This window comes from Sceloporus occidentalis, unplaced genomic scaffold (assembly GCF_023333645.1).
Source record: "Sceloporus occidentalis isolate IW3139 unplaced genomic scaffold, rSceOcc1.0.p SCAF_105, whole genome shotgun sequence".
Taxonomy (NCBI): Eukaryota; Metazoa; Chordata; class Lepidosauria; order Squamata; family Phrynosomatidae; genus Sceloporus; species Sceloporus occidentalis.
Window position 1 is genome coordinate 2,479,198 of NW_028317085.1, and position 22,369 is coordinate 2,501,566.

A 22,369-nucleotide genomic window follows, 5' to 3' on the forward strand; every position below is an offset into this window, starting at 1 on the left:
TCTGGGCAGAAGAACTTCCGCGGTAAGTGCCTCTGGTGTGGGCAGACGCGACACTGATGGTTACAGGTAACAGGCCCCTTTACCTAATGTATCTCTTTGTCTTAGTCTGTCATTTCTACTGTGTTAACTGCTTTATGAATAAAATAATGTGTGTATGTGTATATTGTAGCAATTTTATGTTTCTTTTATGTCTTTCTGGAACACACCCATTAAACATTCACATTTCTGGTTGAAAAAGTAAGTGGAGCCATGAATTTAATAACTGGTCTAACCTCCTTTGGCAGCAATAACCTCAAACAAGCGCTTACAGTGGCTGTGGATCAGACCTGCACAATGTTCATGAGACAATTTCCCCTTACAGAACTGCTTAAGATCAGCCAAGTTCTTGTCTGCTGTGAACGTCTCTCAAAGTCATTCCTTAGCATCTCTTATGGGTTAAGGTCTGGGCTCTGACTGGGCCAGTCCAAAAGGTGGATTTTCTTTGTCCTGCTGCATCGCCCGACTGCTACTGAGCTTCAGTTGGCCCGACAGCTGTCTTGGTATTATTCTGTATGATAACTTGATACACTTGGGAATTCATTGTCCCTTTGATGATACCAGGCCGGAGACCGCAAAGCAGCCCCAAATCATGATGCCTATTCACTGTACTTAACCATAGGGATGATGTTTTCATGTAGTATGCGGTGCCATTTTAACACCGTAAAATTAAATTTTTCTAGTAGCGTTGAAGAGTGTCAAAATGCTCATGTGCGCAGCAATATTTTTTGGAGAGCAGTGGCTTCCTCCCTGGTGCTCTACAATGTTTTGCTTATGGTAGACTCATGAACAGAGATGTTAACCTGCTCCAGCGATTTCTTTATACATTTAGCTGTTTCCTTTTTTACCCTCATTGAACATTCTGCGTTGTGACTTTGAAGTCAGCTTGCCGGGGCGCCCACTAGGGAGAGTAGCCACAGTACTTAATTGTCTCCATTTATTAACAATTTGTCTTACTGTGAACTGATGAATATGCCAAATCAACAATTCTTGAATCGTAGGTCTTCTGAGATTTCTTTTTTGTTGAGGCATGGTTCACATCAGGAGATGTCTCTTGAGAATAAAAAACTCAAAATGTTTATTTATTTTTTTTTTTTTTATGTCATTGATTGGACTCCAGGTTTGTTAACGGATGACTCTAATTCGCTTTTCTTGAAGCGATTAGCCTGGGGGTTCACATACAACCTACAATGTGAATGTTTGAATGATGTATTCAATATTGACAAGAACGATACAATAATTTGTGTTACAAGTTAACCTTCACTGGGATGTTCACAGGTAGGTGTGTAAGTCCTCTAGGAGCGGGCGGTCACACAATATACCTGCGGGTCCCAGTAATCCCATGCACTCCCGCAAGGCTGCTGCATTTTTTTGCTTCAATTTCAGAGGCTGTTCTTGCCTCATCTTATGGTCTGTGTAACGGAACGCAATGTTTTATGTCTATTATTCTGAGCGTTTTGCATAGCCCTAAAATTTGTGTCAATTCTTAACTCTACTAGCTGTGACAGAATGTTTGCGGGAGTGGAACACACATGTTGGGGGAGCGGGCTGTAATGGTCAGAAATTCAGCAGGAGCGGGTAGGTGGAGGATTAAGGAAACAGTCCCGTGTAGGGCTATACCACCATCCACTTGCTTGTGTCACGGAATGCTGTGTACATTATTGCATGCAGTAAAAAGGGCTGTGTGTTTGTGCTTGCACCCAGTAACTATATTTTGTAGTGTTTATTTCTATCACATCTGTCTGTGCAAGTGATAAAGGGTGAAAACTTTAAGGCAAGTTTTACATGTAACCTTTAGATTTGTAATAAAAATAATGTATAGGTGAGATTTTACCAACTGTCTACCGATTCCTCTTTGTCATTTGTATGACAATTTGTCATGTGTCGTTTTTGAAGCATTTAAAACTGACTTTAACATACCATATTTGCTCAATTATAGGACAAGGTTTTTTTCCCCAGAAAAATACCCCTAGCCTTATAATCAGACATTAAAGAGAGGTCTGACTACAAGACTAAGATCCACAGCTTGCAACCAGTGGACATCTGTGCGATGTGCGCAGACAACCTCTGCTGCTGCCCACACTTCTGCAGAAGCTTCTATGATGGCGCGCCGGCATGACATGACCTTTCCTGTGCTCGACCATAGAAGCCCCAGCGGAAGCACAGACCATAAGCAGCGGATGTTGTGTACGTGCATCGCGCAGACCTCCACCGGCTGGCAGAGAGGAGGATACAACGCAGCGCTGCCGGAGACCTGGATCCTCCTCTCTGGCAGCCGGGGAACGTCTGCACGATGCACGCAGACAACCTCCGCTTCTGCTGGCACTTCTGCCGGGGGTTCTATGAAGGATCACCGGCATGACGTGACCTTCCGGTGCTCAGTCATAGAAGCCCCGGCGGATCTCCCAGGTAGCAGCGGAGATTGTCTGCACACGTCACGCAAACGTTCACTGCCTGCCCCCACTAGGCACTAGGGAGTCTATAGGGGTTATAAGACATATCGGGGGCAGAGTGGCATATAGGGGATATATGGCATATCAGGGAGGCAGAGAGGCATATAGGGGGTATAAGGCATATCTGGGGGGCAGAGTAGCAAGCCGTGGGGCAGATGTGCATAACTGGGGGGGGGGTGTTGGCAAATAAAAGGAAATAATAACAAGAAATGCTATCTTAGTTTTTATTAAATATGAAAAAATAGTTTACATGTGAATATTTACTAATAAAACTTTTTTCTATAGGGTAGTTTTATATTCAGGATTTTTCTTTTTTATCCTAAATTTAATATTCAAATTTTGGGGGGTCATCTTATAATCAGGCAAATACGTTAAATTTCCTGTCTAGCAAAACCGCTCGCTATTGGGTTTAACAGAAAACCTCATAATTATCATGACCTTTTAAGTCAGCTGCATTTAGTTGTAAAGTACTGTAAAATGCATTCATGTGTTATGACTAAATCACATTTTCCTTGTTAATAAATCAAACACATAACGCTTCTTCTTCAGGTTTTCTAGTAAGAATTTAATTTTGATAGAGAGAGATTAAGAATATGTATATATCTGTCTATATTTGCATTATGCACGCACACACACACACACACACATATATATATATATATATATATATATATATATATATATATATATATATATATATATAAAATGGTAGTTTTATGTAAACTTCTTTTGCATTTGGCCAGAATTTACTTATTTGCTTATGGAGGTTGCTTTATTTGCACATTCCTGTTTTTCACGAACGTTACAGAGGATTATTCTCTGTATTTACTGATCACTCTTGTCTGCCACCTCATGCAGTTCAGTGGCTGGAAGAAGCCTTACATGTTCTTTTAAACAAAATATCAGTTGCCCCCTATTTTATTTCACAAGATTACATAATTATTTCTGGATGGTTTGGGACGTACAGTAGCATATTTAGTTATACATAGTAAATTCAGAAGTGTAAGTGGAACAGCACCTTTATGATTACACCCATCAGATGTCTCAAGCTGTACATTGAAAAATAGTCTTTTTTTTCCAGTAGAGGAAACCACAGCAAAGGCTGTGCGGGATGAGTCATGCCAAACATTTCAATTTTCTTAAACACCATGCAATGCAGTAACGCTGGTTTATGCAAAAACAGTTATATTCCAGAAAATCTTCTTTATGTAGATTATCTTCCGTGATCTACATTACATATGTCATCACTGTTACAGGTGGTCCGCAACCTTTGCAGTTCATATTTCAGAGCAGGGCTTGCCACACTCTAGTATTCCCAATATACTCGGTAACTATGGAGCTTAGAATCTTTCAGATAGATAGATTATAGATTATTGTTGTGCATAACATAACCACACCTTGAAACTCCCCAGGGTAGGCTACTCAGAGTTCTCCCTCTGCTGGGAAGTAGTTTCACACCCAACACCAGCTAGCCCTGCCCTGGCAAACCTTACTGGGTGGGAACTGGGCAAGGAGTAATCTGAATATTGGCAGAGGGCGGGCATGGTCACACAACCCTCCCCTGTCCTAAGAGAATAACCTTTTTGACCTAGAACTTTACACCAGGGAGTTCCAGTCAAAAGAGGAGCATTCCCAGATATGAACCTAAAATAATCCCCCCCCCACACAACCCAAATAAATTAGACACCAGGTAGTCAGAAGCACTGGTAAGTCGGGGGGAGTGTTAAAAGGGGGGCATAAGGCATTTCTGTAGGCAGAGTGCCCCATGATGTGCCTTTTAACCCCCTTAATGCCACTCTACCTCCAGAAATGCCTTATACCCCTATATGCCACTCTGCCTCCTGAAATGCCTTTTAACCCTCTATATGCCACTCTGCCTCCTGAAATGCCTTATACCCCCCTATATGCCAGTCTGCCCCATCATGGGGCACAGTGGCATATAGAGGGTTAAAAGGCATATCATGGGGCACAGTGGCATATAAGGAGTATAAGGCATTCTGGAAGCAGAGTGGCATATAGGAGGGTATAAGGCATATCAGGGAGGCAGAGAGGAATATAGGGGGGTATAAGACATATCTGGGGGGGCAGATGTGCATAACTGGGGGGGCAGGTTGGCAAATAAAAGGAAATGAAAACAAAAATATTTTTCTCAATCATAGCTTTTTTTAAATATGAAAAAATAGTTTACATGAATTAATATTTACTAGTAAAACTTTTTTTCCTATAGGGTCATCTTATATTCAGGCTTTTTATTTTTATTTTTCTTCTAAATTAATATTCAGATTTGGGGGGTCGTCTTACAATCGAGCAAATATGGTATGTGTTAGAAGCAGGAAAAATGTGCAAGTGTAAGGTTCTGAGCGACTTTGACAAGGGCCAAATTGTCATTTCTAGACGATTGCAGTTCTTGTGGGGTGTTCCTGGTCTGCAGTGGTCAGTACCTATCGAAAGTGGTCCAAAGAAGCGACAGGTCCATGGGCGTGTGGGGGGCGAAGGCTGGCCAGTGGTGTCAAATCCAACAGACGTCCTACTGTAGCTCAAATAGCTGAAAAAGGTAATGATGTTTCTGATAGAAAGGTGTCAGAACACACAGTGCCTCGCAATTTGTTGCCAATGGATCTGCGTAGCAGCAGACCAGTCAGGGCGCCAATGCAGACCCCCCTGTCCATTGCTCAAAGCATCTGCAATGGGCAATTGAGCATAAGAACTGGACCATGGAACAATGGCAGAAGGTGACCTGGTCTGAGGAATCATGGGGTTTTTTTTTTTGTTTTTGTTTTTTAAACATCACCTGGATAACACCAGAATGCATATATCGAGCCCCCACCTCTGCCAACATCTTGGTGCCAGATACCACAGCATATCTTAAGAGTTCTAGTGGAGTCCATTCCTCGACCGGTCAGGGCTGTTTTGACGGCAAAAGAGGGACCTACGCAATATAAGGCAGGTGGTCATAATGTTATGGCTAATTTGGTATATATGAAAATATACAGTGTATATATGTGTGTATATACACATATATATATATATATATATATATATATATATATATATATATATATATATATAAATATATGCACAAAAGGGACTACAGCTCTTATCAATCAGTATTCCGACTAAACCTCTGTGCTCTCCGTGGAAGTCTTGTGTGTTTAACTATACATACAAGACTCCTAGGGAAAGCCTTATGTTTACAGTTAAACGTGCAGGCTTCTTCTTACAGGGAAAGCAATGCTGCAGAAGACTCTGTGACAGCCTAATACAAATGCTTGCTACCTTGGTAAATAGTGACAGCATGCTGACTAGCATACTGGAAAAACCATGCAGGGATCAATTACTGCACCTGAGGTTATAGGGTCTATAGCTGTAGCTCTGCAACCAGGGATACAACAATGCCATGTCCAGATGGAGGGTAATGAGGGGCATATTGTCTTTTTCATGGGACTAATGTGTATTGATCTCTATTTTAGTTGTATGTTAATAAATGTTACATTTTATCATTTTCTTTTCAAAGAATCTTCTACTGAGAGGTGGGAAGATGGCTGCTGGTTGACTTGAAAGCCAGTTGGCAGGGTCCACTGCTCTTTAGAATAGCCTTTTCACTTTAATTAGCGTATGGAAGTATAAAATTTATTAGTAAAAGGGACAGAACTTATTAAGCATGGGTCACAGTTTCTGACTGTCCATTTCATATGGGAGTGAGACATATGGCTGTTGGGACACATCATTCACTTCCATGTGGGCTTTGCACAAGAAATGTGGCAAGATGCTATGGTGTGTTAACCTGTACAACTTCTACATTGTTGCTGTTGGTCCACCACCTTTTCAGTAAAGTAAAACTCTCTAACATTACATGTAATGTAAGACAATTACATATGATCAGATTATTTAGATTCCCTAGGGTTGGCCAGGTGTTACAGGCAGTTCGAAAACAAAAGCTATATTTGTACATTACAGGTTCCAGAAAATAAAACAAAACAATATAAATTGACGTTAATATATACAGTATATATATGTTAAAAATTCTCTTGGGGTTTTCTCGCTTCGAACATTTTTATTTAAATTCACATATCCTACTTGCAGTCAGTTACACACTTGAATATTGTTTGTAGCTTGTGGTGGTAGATAGAGAAACTGATGAAAAAGGAATTGGTTATAGTTAATCCATACCTCTCCCTAGTAAGCAAAACTACATTTTCTCTTTTTTTTTTTTTTTTTTTTTAATCATTCCATGCGCTTTCTATTTTATATCATCAGGTAGGAGAAGACACATGCAAGACACCCTTATGAGTAACAAATGGCCATGTGATTACCCTGTGCCGCACTTTCCATGGCAAAATATATGCTACCCATTCGTAATTTGTTCTTGGTCATGTGCTTACAGATGACTTCTATTTTGATGATAAAATCCTTGTTCTTTGCCAATTAAATACTAGTTCTTTTTAATTTCTGTCATGAAAAGTTGAATGAACTAAACAATATAATGAGTAAGACAGCAATTTAAGAAAGGAATTGTGCGATTTAACATATTTGTAGGTTTTTTTAAATTATATTTTGATGGTATCGAGGTCAGATTTCAACACCCATTGACAGCATAAAAAAGTTTCAACATACAAACAATGCAGTCTTCCTCAATGTTGTGTTTCCAAAACAATGCTTTTCGTGTGGCACCATACCAAATGTTTACTGCATGAAAGGAAAATGATGATAACAGAACTGCAAACTGTTTTAGAGCAATTTGTTGTTCACAAAAATGGGGAACTTGATGGTATACTGCTTATGTGCTTTTTCAGCCTCATTGAGTTTGTATTTTTCTGTTTAAATTGGAAGGTGGGGGGGGGATATGTGCCTAAATAACTGGGCTGTAGAAATGGTACTGTTAGGTTTAGAAACACTACAAAGATTCTACTATCAATGCTGCCTGCAGGACCTGTCTTTTCTGTCTATTTAATCTGTTTATTTTATTGTATTCTGAATAAATAGTGGGTTCCAATGATTAGTTTTAACAGCAAGTCGTGTTAGTGTAAAACAATCTATTGGTTTCAATGAAACTTTTAACAGTTACCATGCATAAATCCTATAGAGCTCTGAGCAAATATATTGCACTAAGCAGCCCAAGATTCATGCCCGTTTGACAGGCATCCAAATTATGCCCTAATAGTCTGGCAGAGAAGTGGAAGTAGGTGCACATGGCCAAGTCCAGGATGTAGCCGGGCCAGCACTAATATGGGTGGAAATTAATATGTCACAGCATGCTTACTGACAACATTAATGCCACATTCTCACCAGTACATTATATATGCTTCATACACCGATTATGCATTCCTTGAACCAGACTACTAGAGGTACTGCGTAGTGTTAGCAGGCACACATATAACTTGTCTTTTCACTTTAGTTAGTGAAAGGAGACCCTTTCTGACCCCTTTTCCCTTCAGTAATGCCCCGGCCTTCCACTGAATATTTCTGTAGCCAGAAAAGGATACTTTAAAATCTAGTTCAACTTCTCTTTATACTCTGGTTATTCATGTAATCCCCATGGGTTGTATTGAAGCACACCAAGTAGAAGCTCATTGCCATAGCTTTGGAATTGTCCCTAAACAATTGTACACAAGCACGATAAAATAATTGAAAGTGACTAAGTCAGCGAGGATACATTTGATGCACTGAAGAACAAGGGATTTATATTGTACTTGAAACAGCATGAACAGAAGTGCTTACATCAGTGAGTCAGGCAAGAAGGAATAAAAATGTCACATTTAGAATGTCCGAGACCGTGATGGGGAGAACTCTTTTTGAGCCAAACCTTTAAGAAAAAAGTGGCTCATTTGTTATAAAATCCAGTGCATGATATGAACTAATGTGGTATAGTCTGATTGCAATATGCTGTGTTATAAAGAATACATTGTTTCATAGTTGTATTTTGGATTAATCATTGTAGGTGACACCCCCATTTTTTTTATGTACTCAATGGTTTTGGAAAAAAAATGATCGTTTCAACCATTTTGCCTTTAATAGGGCATCACTTATCCTTGTTCATACTGATAGTATATAATTAAAAAGAACGTACTGCCTCTAATGCTTTCTAATAACGTAACCCTACTTGTTCTTATTTTAGCTCCATCATGAGCATTTCCTGCAACTCCTTAGCTCGAGAGTTTTTGACTGATGTCAACCAGCTCTGCAATGCAAGTGCTCAAGGACCAGAAGGAAAAGATGATGAGGAGGAGGAAAGCAACATGGCAGTTCTTGGGGAATACTTGGTTAACGGACGGGGGTTATGGCTGCTGAGAACTCTGAATGCCAATGTTGACCAGGTAATACCAGAAATCACTGTATATATCATGTTTATATGTATATCATTTTGTGTTAGTTGTTCCCCCTAGATGATTTACAAAATTTCACCAGTAAAGTGCTGCATCATGTAAGGGGGAAAATAGAAGACAATTAGACTTTTGTATTTTTCCCATCTCCTAAAAAAAAAAATTAGACATTTGTATTTATTTCGAAAAATCTGATTTTCTGATACACTAGAAAGAAGATATACCCTAGGCCTTTAGTGCCGCCAACCGTGCTTTTCATACAAAGGTTTTAAGAATGATGGCTACCTGAGTTGTGCCAACTTCCAGACAAAGGGATGAAAAGACAAGAAACTGCACTAAATTCAGTGCATATAGGGGTCTAGTGAACTGAACAATGCAGACCCAGTTTGTTTATCAAGCAGCAAGCATTTACTCGGAGCCAGCGTCTCATTTCTATGCACTCCCGGGAGTCTGTGGTCACATGACCTGCCATAGTAGCTCAGCAGATCACGGCTCCTACCTGTACAGGAAATTTGTCAAGTCCTGGACTAAGCAGTATGGAATAAAAAAGTTATTAAATGGAAAAATAATAATTGTACAATGGTGCATACATTCTTTTGCTTTGAATGTAGTAAAACTACTACTAGCTTTTTCATGAACACATTCAGAAATGTAAGAAATGTCCTGTTAATTAGAAAAAAATAAAATACAATGAATGGTAAAACATATCTTTTGTTTCTAAATTCATGTATGCAAAAGAGATGTTTGTTTTCATTTAACTTCTTACACTTCTTCTCTGAACTTCACATTAACGCATCAGGAATTTATCACTGGTGCCTTGTACTTTGCTGTTAAATTGTGTATCTGACATAACCCTTTTACACATTACATGTGGGTTTTTATTTGACTTTCCATTCAGTTTCATGTAATTATGCAATGATTTAGCATTCTTTTTGCCCAATAAAGTTTAAATGCATATGTCTTTTATTAGCTGTCCTTCAAGTGCTGAGCATAACAGTGGTGATGCATATCTTTTTACTTTCTGCTGCATTCTTAAGAAGCAGTACTTGTGCTTGGCATCTACGTGTTATAACGAGGGTGGTGCTAAGTGATGGGTTCAGCAGTGCTTCTGTTTGTTGTAAATGTTTACCGGAGAAACAGTAGCCATTTTAATCCAAAGAGCCTCCATAGGATTTTTTAAAAAAATGTGAACGGCTCTGGTTTTTTTCCATGGACTAGATTCCAAAAAAAACAACACAATTTTGACTTAAGCCATTGTAAGATTCTGGAAGTGTCACCTTTTCTTGTTAACCAAGTAATTTTAGTTTTATTGGTTAGCTTGTACCTGGAGGCATAGTACTGTGGTTGATGATAAAACATGAAGTAGAGGCATAGGGATATGGTGCATACTTTGTTAAATAAAGTTTTAAAATTTGTGAAAACTACTGTTTCTACTCCTTTGGTTATTAAATAACAATTAAATGTGTATAAGAAAAGCAGTTCAAGCTGAAGACACACTTTTAAAATGAACCTGCTGTGATAAAAAATTTTGTGTTTTGTGTTCGCCTTGATGCCTCTTTCCTACTCCTTAGCCCTCCTGGTTATCCCTACTTTTCCCTGGTTATCCCTACTTATTTTAATACCCTCTTCCACCTCTCCAGTGTGTTGAAAATAGGGTCTACCTGTCCTCCAGCACACATTGCTAATATATTTGTCCCACAGTGTACTTTGTGTACGAACTTAGTACACCAAGGTACAATGCATTATTAGGCAGCTTGAAGAGTCACAATTCTCATGTTCCATCACATGCAGTCAGTGAGGGTCAGTTATTTGTGCTCTTCCCAATCCAGTGAGCAGTAACTTTCCAAGGGGAACTTGCTCTTTTTTTTTTAATTTATGCTTTGTTCTATGCTTTGTTTGTGATACTATTTATAACAAAGTATATTTATACTATTTATAACAAAATATATTTGTCCCACAGTGTACTTTGTGTACGAACTTAGTACACCAAGGTACAATGCATTATTAGGCAGCTTGAAGAGTCACAATTCTCATGTTCCATCACATGCAGTCAGTGAGGGTCAGTTATTTGTGCTCTTCCCAATCCAGTGAGCAGTAACTTTCCAAGGGGAACTTGCTCTTTTTATAACAAAAAAATATTTATCCACTAAAGGGAGAGTTGACAGGAGAGCTTGCAGGAAAGTTGTGGTTTCAGATCATTGCTTTACAATAGATTATGAAGGTCCAACCCCAGTAACCTTCTGCAGGCCGGGCTTTGTTTGCTCTAAATAATGCATAGTTAACAAAGTGTAAGCTCAGCCCTTCTTCTTGGAGAAACTTGACTCTAATAAACCTTCAGTGAAGTAGCACATTTGAAACTGCAACTCTCCTGAAAAATTCCTTGACAGCTTGTCTTTTAGTGAATTGACACAAAGTCTTATAAACTATGACTATAATTTATTTACATACTTCATGCAGTACTCCGCTACCCGTGATGCTCTGCTGTTTGAAGCTAGTTTTCATGACTTGAAAGCTTGAGATAAAAACAAAGCACCAACTGCATTGTTGGTGATGCGGCACACAATGCAATTACATAATTATTTATGCCACATATGGCATGCAATGTCCTTTTTATATAAGCCACACATTTTCACAAAAATAGCTAAATTCCTATTGGGTTCTTACTACCACTTAGTGTCCCATGTACAGTGAGGAAAGGTGACACTTAACTCTTGTGGATTTACTGCAAGTAAATGATGCTGGTAAAACAGGAAATAAGGGACGCACACGCAAAAAGCTACATACGTTTTGCTACTCTGCTGCTACCAGTAACAAAGAGTACCTATTGCTTGGTACCCTTTTGACAACACAAATGTGACACTTTCAGAAAACAAATATGGTGGACTTCCCCTTTATATATTATAAAGGGACAATGTGGCATTACTCACAGGAGAAAATTGTCTGTAGTTGGTGCTTTTAGACATTTAGATTAAATGTTTCGACTCACTGCACTAAAAACAACCATAGTTCACCCACAATATTATAATACTATTATTGTAATGTTAACATTTATAAAGCAAGCATTAAACAGGCATGCATTTTTTGGCCAAAATAAGTAAACATTTTTATTTTAAAAATGACTCTGAAATCCAATTTCACTATACAGTTACAGAAGTAAATGTTTTTCTTCCTGTAACTGTAATAAAATGTTTACTTTTAATTTTCTCCATTGGCTCAAGTCACGGTTTAATGTGGAATTCTACAAATGTGAAAGGTTTACATATATCATTGTCAGAGTTGCATAGATGTGTCAAATATCAATACTGGCTTTTGATTGGTATAAGTTAAGAGGGTGGCATCTGCATGTCCAATAAATCATTTTCTTTTTTTTTTTCGTTTAAATATTTTTTTTTTTAAGTGCAAGAAACCTAAAAACAACAGCAGTGCATCTAGCAAAGTTAGGTTGAACACTTATTTGTAGGACTTTTTTCCCTACGTTTCCTGTATTTCTGTACAATTGAAGTAATATAAGACATATTCATGTCTTTTCTCTCTTGCAGGATTTAACATGCAGAGAGGAACTGCTTACTTTACTCCTGTCTCTGCTACCTCTAGTTTGGAAGATTCCAGTACAGGAAGAAAAGGCAAGAGGTAAACAATTCATTTTATACATCAATATTAAATATTTTTTGTCTCATTTCCACTTTAAATATGTATATGAGCACAAATAAGTACGTATGTTTGTATGTATGATATATGTGTGTGTATATATATATATATATATATATATATATATATATATATATATATATATATACACACACAGAGAGTAAAAGGAAGACATAAGTGAGCAATCTTAAAAAAACAATAAAACATACTTCTGCCCTTTTTATATTGTAAATGAATAGTGCATGAGAGCTCAGTGGTAGTAGGTGGGATTCTAAAACATGTTATTATTTTGGTTGAGTCATATTACTGAATGTGTCCGTCATCATTCAAGATTAGCCAGCTTTGTTTTGTCTCTCTTTTTTGTTTGGTTTTTTCTTTAACAATTTACAATAATTTTGCTGCAAAAATGTTAATAGTTTTAAAAATATGACATTAATAATGTATGTGTTTACTGTTTTGGAGCCAGGTGTTCTTTATTGTGCACAGTATTTTAGGCAGAGTAGTCCCTCAATGGGAATTTGTTTTCCAATACATGTATTATTAGAGAGGCAGCTGGTGCGGTGATATGAGTCTCAAGTAGTATGTTAATTATATTACCTCAAGTAGTGTATATTATGTTAAGTGGTAGTTGAAATCCCTTGTACTTTGTTCCCCATGGGCTGAATTGCAATTTTACCAGGGCTCGTAGTTACACCGATTAAGTGGACAGAGACCTGGTAACGATAACCTCAGCCACCTAAACCCTAAACGAGACATTTGGCTCCAGGGAATTTCACATGCCATCAATGTTTTTGGACTCTATGGTCTGGTGTCTTATCTTAGTGTCTTTGCATTTTTTATAGCATTTTTTCTTAAGCTTTTTGGGGAGAATGTCTCTATTGTTTGGCAACCACAAGCTCATAACCAAGTGAACTCTGTGTTTGTTATATAACCTAACTGAATCCCATGATAAGGACTAAGGCATCCCCCTTATATTGTGGTTCTTTCCCCATTTTTGAAAAGGGGGAAACTTGGTTTATATTTCTCACTCTGTGATCAGCCAACAGAGGCAGTCATCGGAGATCCCCACATGGAAACATTTGATGACATTCTAGTTTCCCTAAAAACTTCAAACCCTTATTCAGTCCTCAATATTGCCTTTTTAGTCATATGCCAAACTATTTTATGTTTAAATTCCCTTATTTTTAGCCTTGTGGTGGAAGTCTGTTCCAATGTTCTACTACCCTCTAAGGAAAGTAAAACTTGCTGACATTACATTTAAGTCTACCTCGTATCCCAACAGTTTTCCACGCTTTAAAATATACTTCTATCTTGTGCTGTGCGGAATGCCTTTTATGTATTCTCTCCTGTACTGTAGGTGAGATTTCAACCAGAGATCTTTAAAGTGCTGTAACCTACTCCCTCTTTCTGCTTCTAATGCTTTAAAATCGCTTGCAGTTTCCACTGCCTGTCTACCTTTATGTCCCCAGAGTTAATTACTCCAAAATTCCTCTTCTCTCTTGCTGCCAACAGCACAGTAAAACTGGATTTTGCCTTTGAATATTAATCTTCTAAGTACATTATTTTGCATTTATCAACACCAAACTGCAGATACCACAATTGACCATTCTTATTATTCTTAAATCCTTTCAGTAATTCCACCAAATATTTTTGTAGTATACGTTACCTTCAAGACCTGTGTAAAATCACTAATAAAATATGAAAACGCACTAGTCCCGGCACAAATCCTTGTGGTACCCTACTAGTTAACAAGACCTTCCTCTGAATAGCTACAGTTAACTCACAACATCTAGTCGCTAAGCCTGCTAACTCTATTTTAGCATTCAAACACTTCACCTTATGGAATAATTGAGTTTGATTGTCTAATATGATACTGAAATATGGTTAAACTGCATTTACTGCCCATCCCTTTTCTACTATGTTGGTTACCCAGTCCCAAAAATCACATAGGTTAGCATAAAGTACAGTAAACTTCTTCTGTTTCTTATCTCGCAAGGATATTATATTCAGGTAATATTCATATTCATTTCCTGGAGGATTGGTTGGATTAGATTGAACAAGCATGCTCCTTAAAGACCCTTATGTGAAAATCAATGAACCGCTGTAATTCAGTCTCAGTGAGCAATAGATTTAATAAAGTACCATAGCCTTGCTGAAGCAGATCGGGTCATACCCACTTGACAGGTTTTGCTTATGGTTTGTTGCAGTTGAGGTCTCCGTTGTTGTGTGCACCGCTTGTCTTTCCTTCTGATTTTGCTTCTGATGTGATTCAAAGACCCTTGTGAGGCACTACTTTTCTGATAGATATTGCCCGAATTGAAATGACCAAACAGAATTTTGAGCATTGAAAATATGTAGGTGAACTAGCACATGAACCATATGGCATTACACGGCAGCCAGTAGCCAGAGATGCTGGCTCCTGGTGTCAGGAAAGGCCAGACTGTCAGCAGACCGTGTGATCTCGCATGGAACATTAAGGACATCACCAGTCCTAAGACTCACCTTGACACCTTTCTTATAACATAATAATATGTGTCTAATAGGTTAAACTGATGGTATGTGACTGATGTTAATGGTATAATTTATCTTGCCTTTTATGTGAGCTTTTATTTTACTTTTAACTTATTTATTTTAAACTTTTTTTCCCCCCTTCAGATTTTGAACTTCTTCCTCTTTCATCAGACTTGCTTGCACCCAAAGAGACAAAATCAAGTCATCAAAAATCTCAGGAAAAGATTGCAGCTGAAGTAGTTTCTCCGTCAGAATTTTTGTCGCCTATAAAACCTACCCTACTACACCGCAAAACAAAGAGTCAGTGCAAAACTCAACATCGGAATTCAGCAAAAGATGCAAGAAAAGCCCAGTTATCTTCGTCAGACTCTGAGGCGAACACAGAAGAGAAGATGCCTGGTATGATTAAGCAGAGACGGTCACAGACTGCACAACCAGCAGCCATGTATTCTAGAAAGCAGCCACAAAACAAAGGAGAATACAGAATGCCTCCAGATAGCATGCCTTCTGATATGTTGGAAAATATAAACCCCTCAGAGAAAACTTGCTCTGAGGTTTTAAACGACCTAGCTGCCTTGCATATTGTGCAAAATATGGAAAACTCTCCTTTTGACCTCTGTCATGTCTTGTTGTCATTGCTAGAAAAGGTTTGCAAGTTTGATATAATGCTGAACCATAATTCTTCATTGGCAGCCTGTGTCATTCCAACATTAACAGAGTTTCTTTCAGGATTTGGTGACTGTTGTTCCCCTGAGCGGCAAGCCCTTTCACCGGGTTGGACAGAGGAACCTATAGCTCTTCTTCAAAGAATGCTGTTACGTACAGTCTTACATCTTCTTTCAGTAGATATTGGAAGTACTGATGTTATGCCTGACAATCTGAGAAAGAACCTTATTGATTTGTTAAGAGCATCCTTAAAAATTAAGTCTTACTTAGAAAAAAACATAGACCCTTTTGCACCCAGGCAAAAGAAAACACTACAAGAAGTTAAAGATGACTTTAATTTCTCTAACTGTCGACATCAAGCGCTTCTTTTACCAGAGCTTCTCAGAGGTGTCTTGCAAATGATCCTGTCGTGCCTTCAGTTTTCATCCCCAAATCCTTTTTATTTCAGCCAATCCATAGAAATATTGCATGAGTTTATACAGCACAGTGGATTTGAGTTGTTTGAACGAACGGTACTTCAAATGGAATGGATCTGTTCAAGAGATGAAAGCATTTCTTCTGAAGCTACTGATCACGTGTTAATACTTATCAGCAGTGTAATAAAAATAATCAGTGTGATCAAAAAAGTTAAATCTGAACAGCTCCACCAGTCTATGTGTACAAGAAAAAGGCATCGGAGATGTGAACTTTCACAGTTCATTCATCATCATCGTGATCTTTCAGGACTTCCAGTTTCACTGTTTAAAAGCCAGATCTTCAAAAATCCTTTTGAAGAGAATTCAAATGAAGTCCATTTTCCTGAACGCAGCTGCTGTATTGCTGTGTGTGTGCACCAATGTCTGCGTTTACTTCAACAAGTCTCCTTAACTTCAACCTACCTACATATTCTCTCTGGTATTTGCAATACTGGCATTTGCTGTTGTATGGATCCCAAGTCAGTTATTACTCCTTTGCTTTATGCATTCAAAGTACCTGCGTTAAAAAGCTTTCAACAAAACATAATGGCTATCCTCACAAATCTCATCTTAGATCAGTTGGGTGGAGCTGAAGTCTCTCTTAATGTGAAACAAGCAACCTGTAACATTTGCATTATGGATCAAGACCAGCTGGCTGAATTAGAAGAGACAATTCAGGGTCGAGCTATAGATTCTAGTTTGGTATTAAGTTCATGTAGCCCTTCCTACAGATTTCAAGGTATATTACCAAGTAGCGGATCAGAAGACATGGTTTGGAAATGGGAGGCTTTGGAAGCGTATCAGGATATTGTTTTTGGAAATGACACCCAACTCAGCTTGCAAATTGCCAGCCATATATGTAATTTAATGCAGAAAGGCAATGCAGTTGTTCAGTGCAAATTGTACACTCTTATCTTTAATGGAGTCTTACAACGAGGGGTAGAGATGGCGCATCATTCTCAGCATTTGGGAGTAACAACATCATGTAGCAAGGCATGCAGCTACCACAAAAACTGTTTCCCGGAAGAACTACTTAAGATTTATTTACAGGCGTTACCTGAGCTGCTAAAGATCAGGTTGGTAATTTTTCCATATAAAAACATTTTAATAATGTACTGACGGTAGTGTATTGTCTCATTGTAACAAGGTCCCTTTTCACAAAATCCCTCCACATGAGTTTTCCATCTGGTTCCTTCCTTACATAAATGGCTTATCCCAGGGTTTGAGAAACCCCGCTGTGGCGGCTAGGCACCTATACAACCTGGTGTGTGTGTCCTGCAGCAAGCTCTATACACAGTAGGCACTACAGGTGGTGGGCACTCAATGGGGTCACATGACAAAGTGTAACGTGTAGCAGGTCAGGTCCTGGTTCCTGTAGTTTTTCACAGGCTTGCACGTGCAGGTAATTTGTCAAGACCTGGCATATGTGCCAACAATTTTTACTGTAGGTAATTATCAGGTATGGCGCCAATAAGCAGTAATCACAAAACAGTTCTGGGGCGCTCACTAAGGTTGGACCATTCACGATATACCGTGAGTCTGTGATGTTATTGGCTAAAATTTTTAGTTCATCTGCAAATTGTAGTTCTTTGAATGCACCTCTTGTAGCGTTGTCCTGTTGACTTGCAGTAGTTACTTACAGGGCTGGTTTGGAGTAATAGAATAGAATTTCCTCTTCTGACATTTAGTTTTATGAAACCAACATGATATTAACTGATTTGTTATTTACTAAAACGCATTTCCTATACTTGCTACAATGTTTCCTGAGAACTGAGAACTAGCGTTCTGCTAAAAATACAATAAGATCTTTTCTGTTTTAACACAAATATGAAAAAAATGTTTTTCTAAAGGAATTGTAGAATGGTGCAGGTGCCCTTTAAGGAAATGTATACTCTTTCACTGAAGTTAAATCAATTAACTTAGGTTTATTTGATTATTATATATATATATATATATATATATATATATATATATATTTATTTTTTTACAAATGAGTAGAACATTTAGGTTTAACTGCCAAGATAAGACAACTCTTAATTCTAAGGTACCTGTGTTAATTTGCAATTGAATCAATATATCAATATTAAACATGCGGTACATTTTTTCTCCAAACAGGGTAATTAGAGAAGTATTCTTAAATTTAAATGGATTAAATCAAATGACTGAACTTAATTACTTGGACTCTGTGAGGTGTCTCTGTTTAAAAGTATTCGAGACACTCATAGTATGTTTTGGAGAACAACAAATGGACCATCTGACTCCTGATGTCGATAATGATAAAAAGGAAACCAAGCAGGAACCCAGTGCTCTTCAGACACAAGAAGCTTGTTCAGATGCTTCTCAAAGTTTAAGCAAATTCTATGCAGGTTTAAAAGAAGCTTGTCCAAAGAAAAAAAAGGATGCACACCAGAACATTAATACAATAAACCTTTTCCTCTGCTTGGCCTTTCTTTGTGTCAGTAAGGAGGCAGACACCGAGCTTGAATCTGCAAATGAGTCTGAAGATACTTCTGGTTATGACAGCACGGCAAGTGAGCCTCTAAGCAACATTTTACCGAAGCTGCCAATCGAAAGCCTTGTCTTGCCTTCTGCAGAGCATATTCACAGAGCAGCTGACATCTGGTCTATGTGTCATCGGTTATACTTATCAAGTTCACTTTTCCAGAAGCAGTTCCACAAACTGGGTGGCTTTGAATTATGCCATAGACTTGTAATAATGATCATCCAAAAGCTTTCAACAAAAGACTCAAAGAATAAAAATGTGCTCAGTCCTGATTGTTGGAACAGCAGCGTCAAAGGGAAGGTTGTTCTTGATTCTCATATCGGAAATGATAAAGAAAGTAAAGCATCTTTATCTGAGGAGCTTATGGACCAGTTGGAGCCTCAGTTCACTTTAACTAATCCTCCCTATGGTTTAACCAGTTCACTTCCAGCTGGACTTGAAACTGACAAAGGGTGGTCGATCCAGATTGTGAGATTGTTTGAAGCACTCTTGTCTATATGTCTTTATAGTACAGGAACCAGTCAACAAAAAACAGACTCCGAAGTGTCATGCCAGGTAAGATTTTTTTTTTTCCATTTTTAAAGTTGTTTTTTTTGTGAAGCTCCTCTACCTAGAATTATTTCCCAATCCATTTCCATCCTAGCTGCCAGCCATCCTCCCCCCTGAGCCACTCCGTGTACTTCTAGTCCTACTCTTTTCTACGTTCCAAGTTATATCCCTTCACATTACCATAGTGAGTCTTTTCTATACCCAAATTTGCCATCCTGGAAAGCTACTCTGGGAAATGGCAGCGATTTAGATTCAAGTGGTATTTACTGGCTATCGATGTTTTGAAAGAAATAATATATATATAATAGAATGAGTTTCAGCTTTTTTGGTATTTTTTTTTGTACTTTTTTTTTTTTTTTTGCCAAATATGTTCCAATTTTACACATTGAGTTATGTATAAAAAGGGATTATGCTTAACAATCTGAAAAGTGATTTTAGCGTCATCACATGCTGATTGGATCATATCCAGAGATTTTATTTGTAACCCCCATTGATTAGAATTGTATTGAGGATGTGTAGTGTTTAGTACGTCTGTTGTATGTTTTTTGACGTGACACAGAATACAAAAACGGTATTGAAAATTGCACCAATTGAGGTTGAATGTTATGACTGTGATTTACTGGATGACAATAGCAATGTTGTGCTGCACTAAACATTTATTAGATACAGTTAGTTGTGACATACTTGTTTAGAGTAACCAATACCTTATGCATCAATTACACTATTTCAATGGTTTTTGTAGCAACCAGCACAATGCAGTAACTTTAAGCTAAAATTAGTTTAAAAGAAAAATACAATATGTTTCCTATCTGATTGAACCGTTTCACAGGGCCAGCACAGAAGGTCTTGCTGGAGAAACATTTCCAACCCTTCATAATAAATAATGAAGTTAGAAAGTAAAAACCAGGGCTCTCCAACCAAATCTCCACTTAATGAATAGATCGCAAATTGTGCAAACTTTTTTTTTTTCCTTGCTTGCTGAGTATGTGTTCCAATTGTGCATCAAAAATGAAAAACCTTTGTATTTGTACTTCATGCAGAGATTTCATTTTGCGGCTTGTTATGGCTGAAAAAAGAACGGTTATGAAAGTAAAACCTCTACAAATTCAATGCACACATTGTACATAATGTCCTTTTCATGTATGACAGTTGATATATTCCCATAAAGCACTGCAATGTAATTTATTTCATGACAGATGCATTTTGTGGTTTTGATAAAATACATTTTTGATGGACCTGCTTTAAATGAAATGTTTCTATGCTCCGAATGAGCATGCAACTTTTATTACAGCAATTTTACTGGCAAATGTGCGGAGATACCTAGGGATCACTAAATGGGTCATATAAAGATTTTAATGTTCTCTCAGTCCAACATTTATTGGAATTCGGTGAGAGTCATCAAAGCATCTGCATTTACTTACTCAGACGAAGTGGTTCGTGAAATGTCAGTGTACAAACATAGGTTAATCTTTTGTATGTTATGATTGATTTTCTAATCTGTGATCGTGAAGTGGAAATTAGGAACATTCTAAAAGTTGCTTGAAGTTGATAAATTGATGTAAATTGCATTTCATGCAAGGTTTGTAGGATCTGAAGGTAAAGAACACTAAAAGCATTATTTTAATGTGTTTTTTTCTGTAAACTGGTCCAATGAATGTTCTGCAACTATGGGCCGTAATGATGAACCTGTCCATTAGTATGTTCTATTCCGCATTTTTTTCTAAAATTACAAACGGTTTTTTTAGCCTATTTTGTGATGTCCTATGTAATCCCCTAAAAATAGTAGTATTCTACAATTAGGAATAATGATTTAGGAATAAGTGTAATTCATGCTCGCTGCCAAGACATGCATAGAAAGGTTCTCTGTATATCTTCTATACGATACCCAGTTTGCCACAGAGCTACAACCTGCCACAAAGGTTTTTGAGGCTTACTGTATGTTTTTTTAATAAGCAGTTAGTTTATGTGAAAGAAGATGTTGCTTTTGGTATCTGCACCTGGAGGTTATTCTGTTCTACTTTGCTGATTGAGGAGAGATCATTGGTGGAATATATATATATATATATATATATATATATATATATATATATATATATATATATATTACCGATCAGCCATAACATTTCCACCATTAATTACAAAGGTTGCCTGAACCAATCCAAAACAATCAGGAACTTAATAAAGAAGAGATAGGATTTGGGAATAGGGACATAAACCTCTTGTCATGAGATCAACCTGAAATAGTCTTTAGGAGTTACATGGTTGCTTCTCCAAAATAATGACATTTAATGTCAACAGGTACAAACTAGGTATACAGTAAAATACATTTATTTTATTGTTCTATATTGTGAAGGAGGTCGATCTCAATTGAAGCATTACTAGGATAGATAAATTTATTGTGTGTTATGTAACTTTTTCATATAACAAGTCCTGCTTTACACCTCCAGACTATATCTGCCCAACACATCATTTTTGGAATTCAAGAGCAGTTTTCAAAATCACAGATACTGCAAACAAATCTAGCCCAGCCAATTTTTGATTGTCTTCTTCGCGTTGCTGTTGGAAATACTGCATCTGACCGCTTTGAAGAACGACAAGAAAAGGTATGTTAAAGAAAAATTAGATACTATTAAAAAAAAAAAAGTTTTTTGTTTTTTTCTTGCAACTTTCTTCTATGATCCAAAATAGATATTTCCTTTCTAAACTGAGTTTAAAAGAATAGTTATACTATATAAGTATGCTCAATAATGTAGCATAGGGTACATATGTGAATTATACACTGGTTTCCTTTGTATACTTCCAGTGTTAAAAATAACCTTACCTGCAGATGCCCTAAAAACAGTTTTAATTAAGGTGGACCCTTTTACCCCATTTAACATACACAACAATAAAATGCACGGTAATGGAATAGCAGCTGATTATGAGGCTTTAGAACTACACACATTTTTGGACCTTTTTACCCCATTTAACATACAAAACAATAACATTTTTGGACCCTTTTACCCCATTTAACATACACAACAATAAAATGCACGGTAATGGAATAGCAGCTGATTATGAGGCTTTAGAACTACACACATTTTTGCTATGAATTATGCTTTAAAAGTGAATATGGCAGATTGAGGAGGCTGCAATTGTCTAACTTTGATTTTGTACTAGGAAATTTGGAAAGTTTTCTGCCTTTACAGTGAGCAATCCATTTAATTTCATAAGGAAGATAAAATAAGG

The 22,369-nt window shown here is 37.5% G+C and overlaps 1 protein-coding gene across 1 annotated transcript in view; it reads left to right on the top strand.

Annotated features, from left to right (window-relative positions):
- The first annotated feature begins 8,611 nt into the window (after window positions 1-8,611).
- Window positions 8,612-22,369, top strand: part of LOC149283397 (lysosomal-trafficking regulator-like) — a 110,617-nt gene continuing 96,859 nt past the window's right edge. Inside the window, exons 1-5 of the mRNA XM_089497628.1 lie at window positions 8,612-8,803; window positions 12,349-12,439; window positions 15,113-17,165; window positions 18,205-19,147; window positions 21,589-21,744. Coding sequence (XP_089353754.1) covers window positions 8,612-8,803; window positions 12,349-12,439; window positions 15,113-17,165; window positions 18,205-19,147; window positions 21,589-21,744 — 3,435 coding nt within the window. The remainder of the gene's footprint in view (window positions 8,804-12,348; window positions 12,440-15,112; window positions 17,166-18,204; window positions 19,148-21,588; window positions 21,745-22,369) is intronic.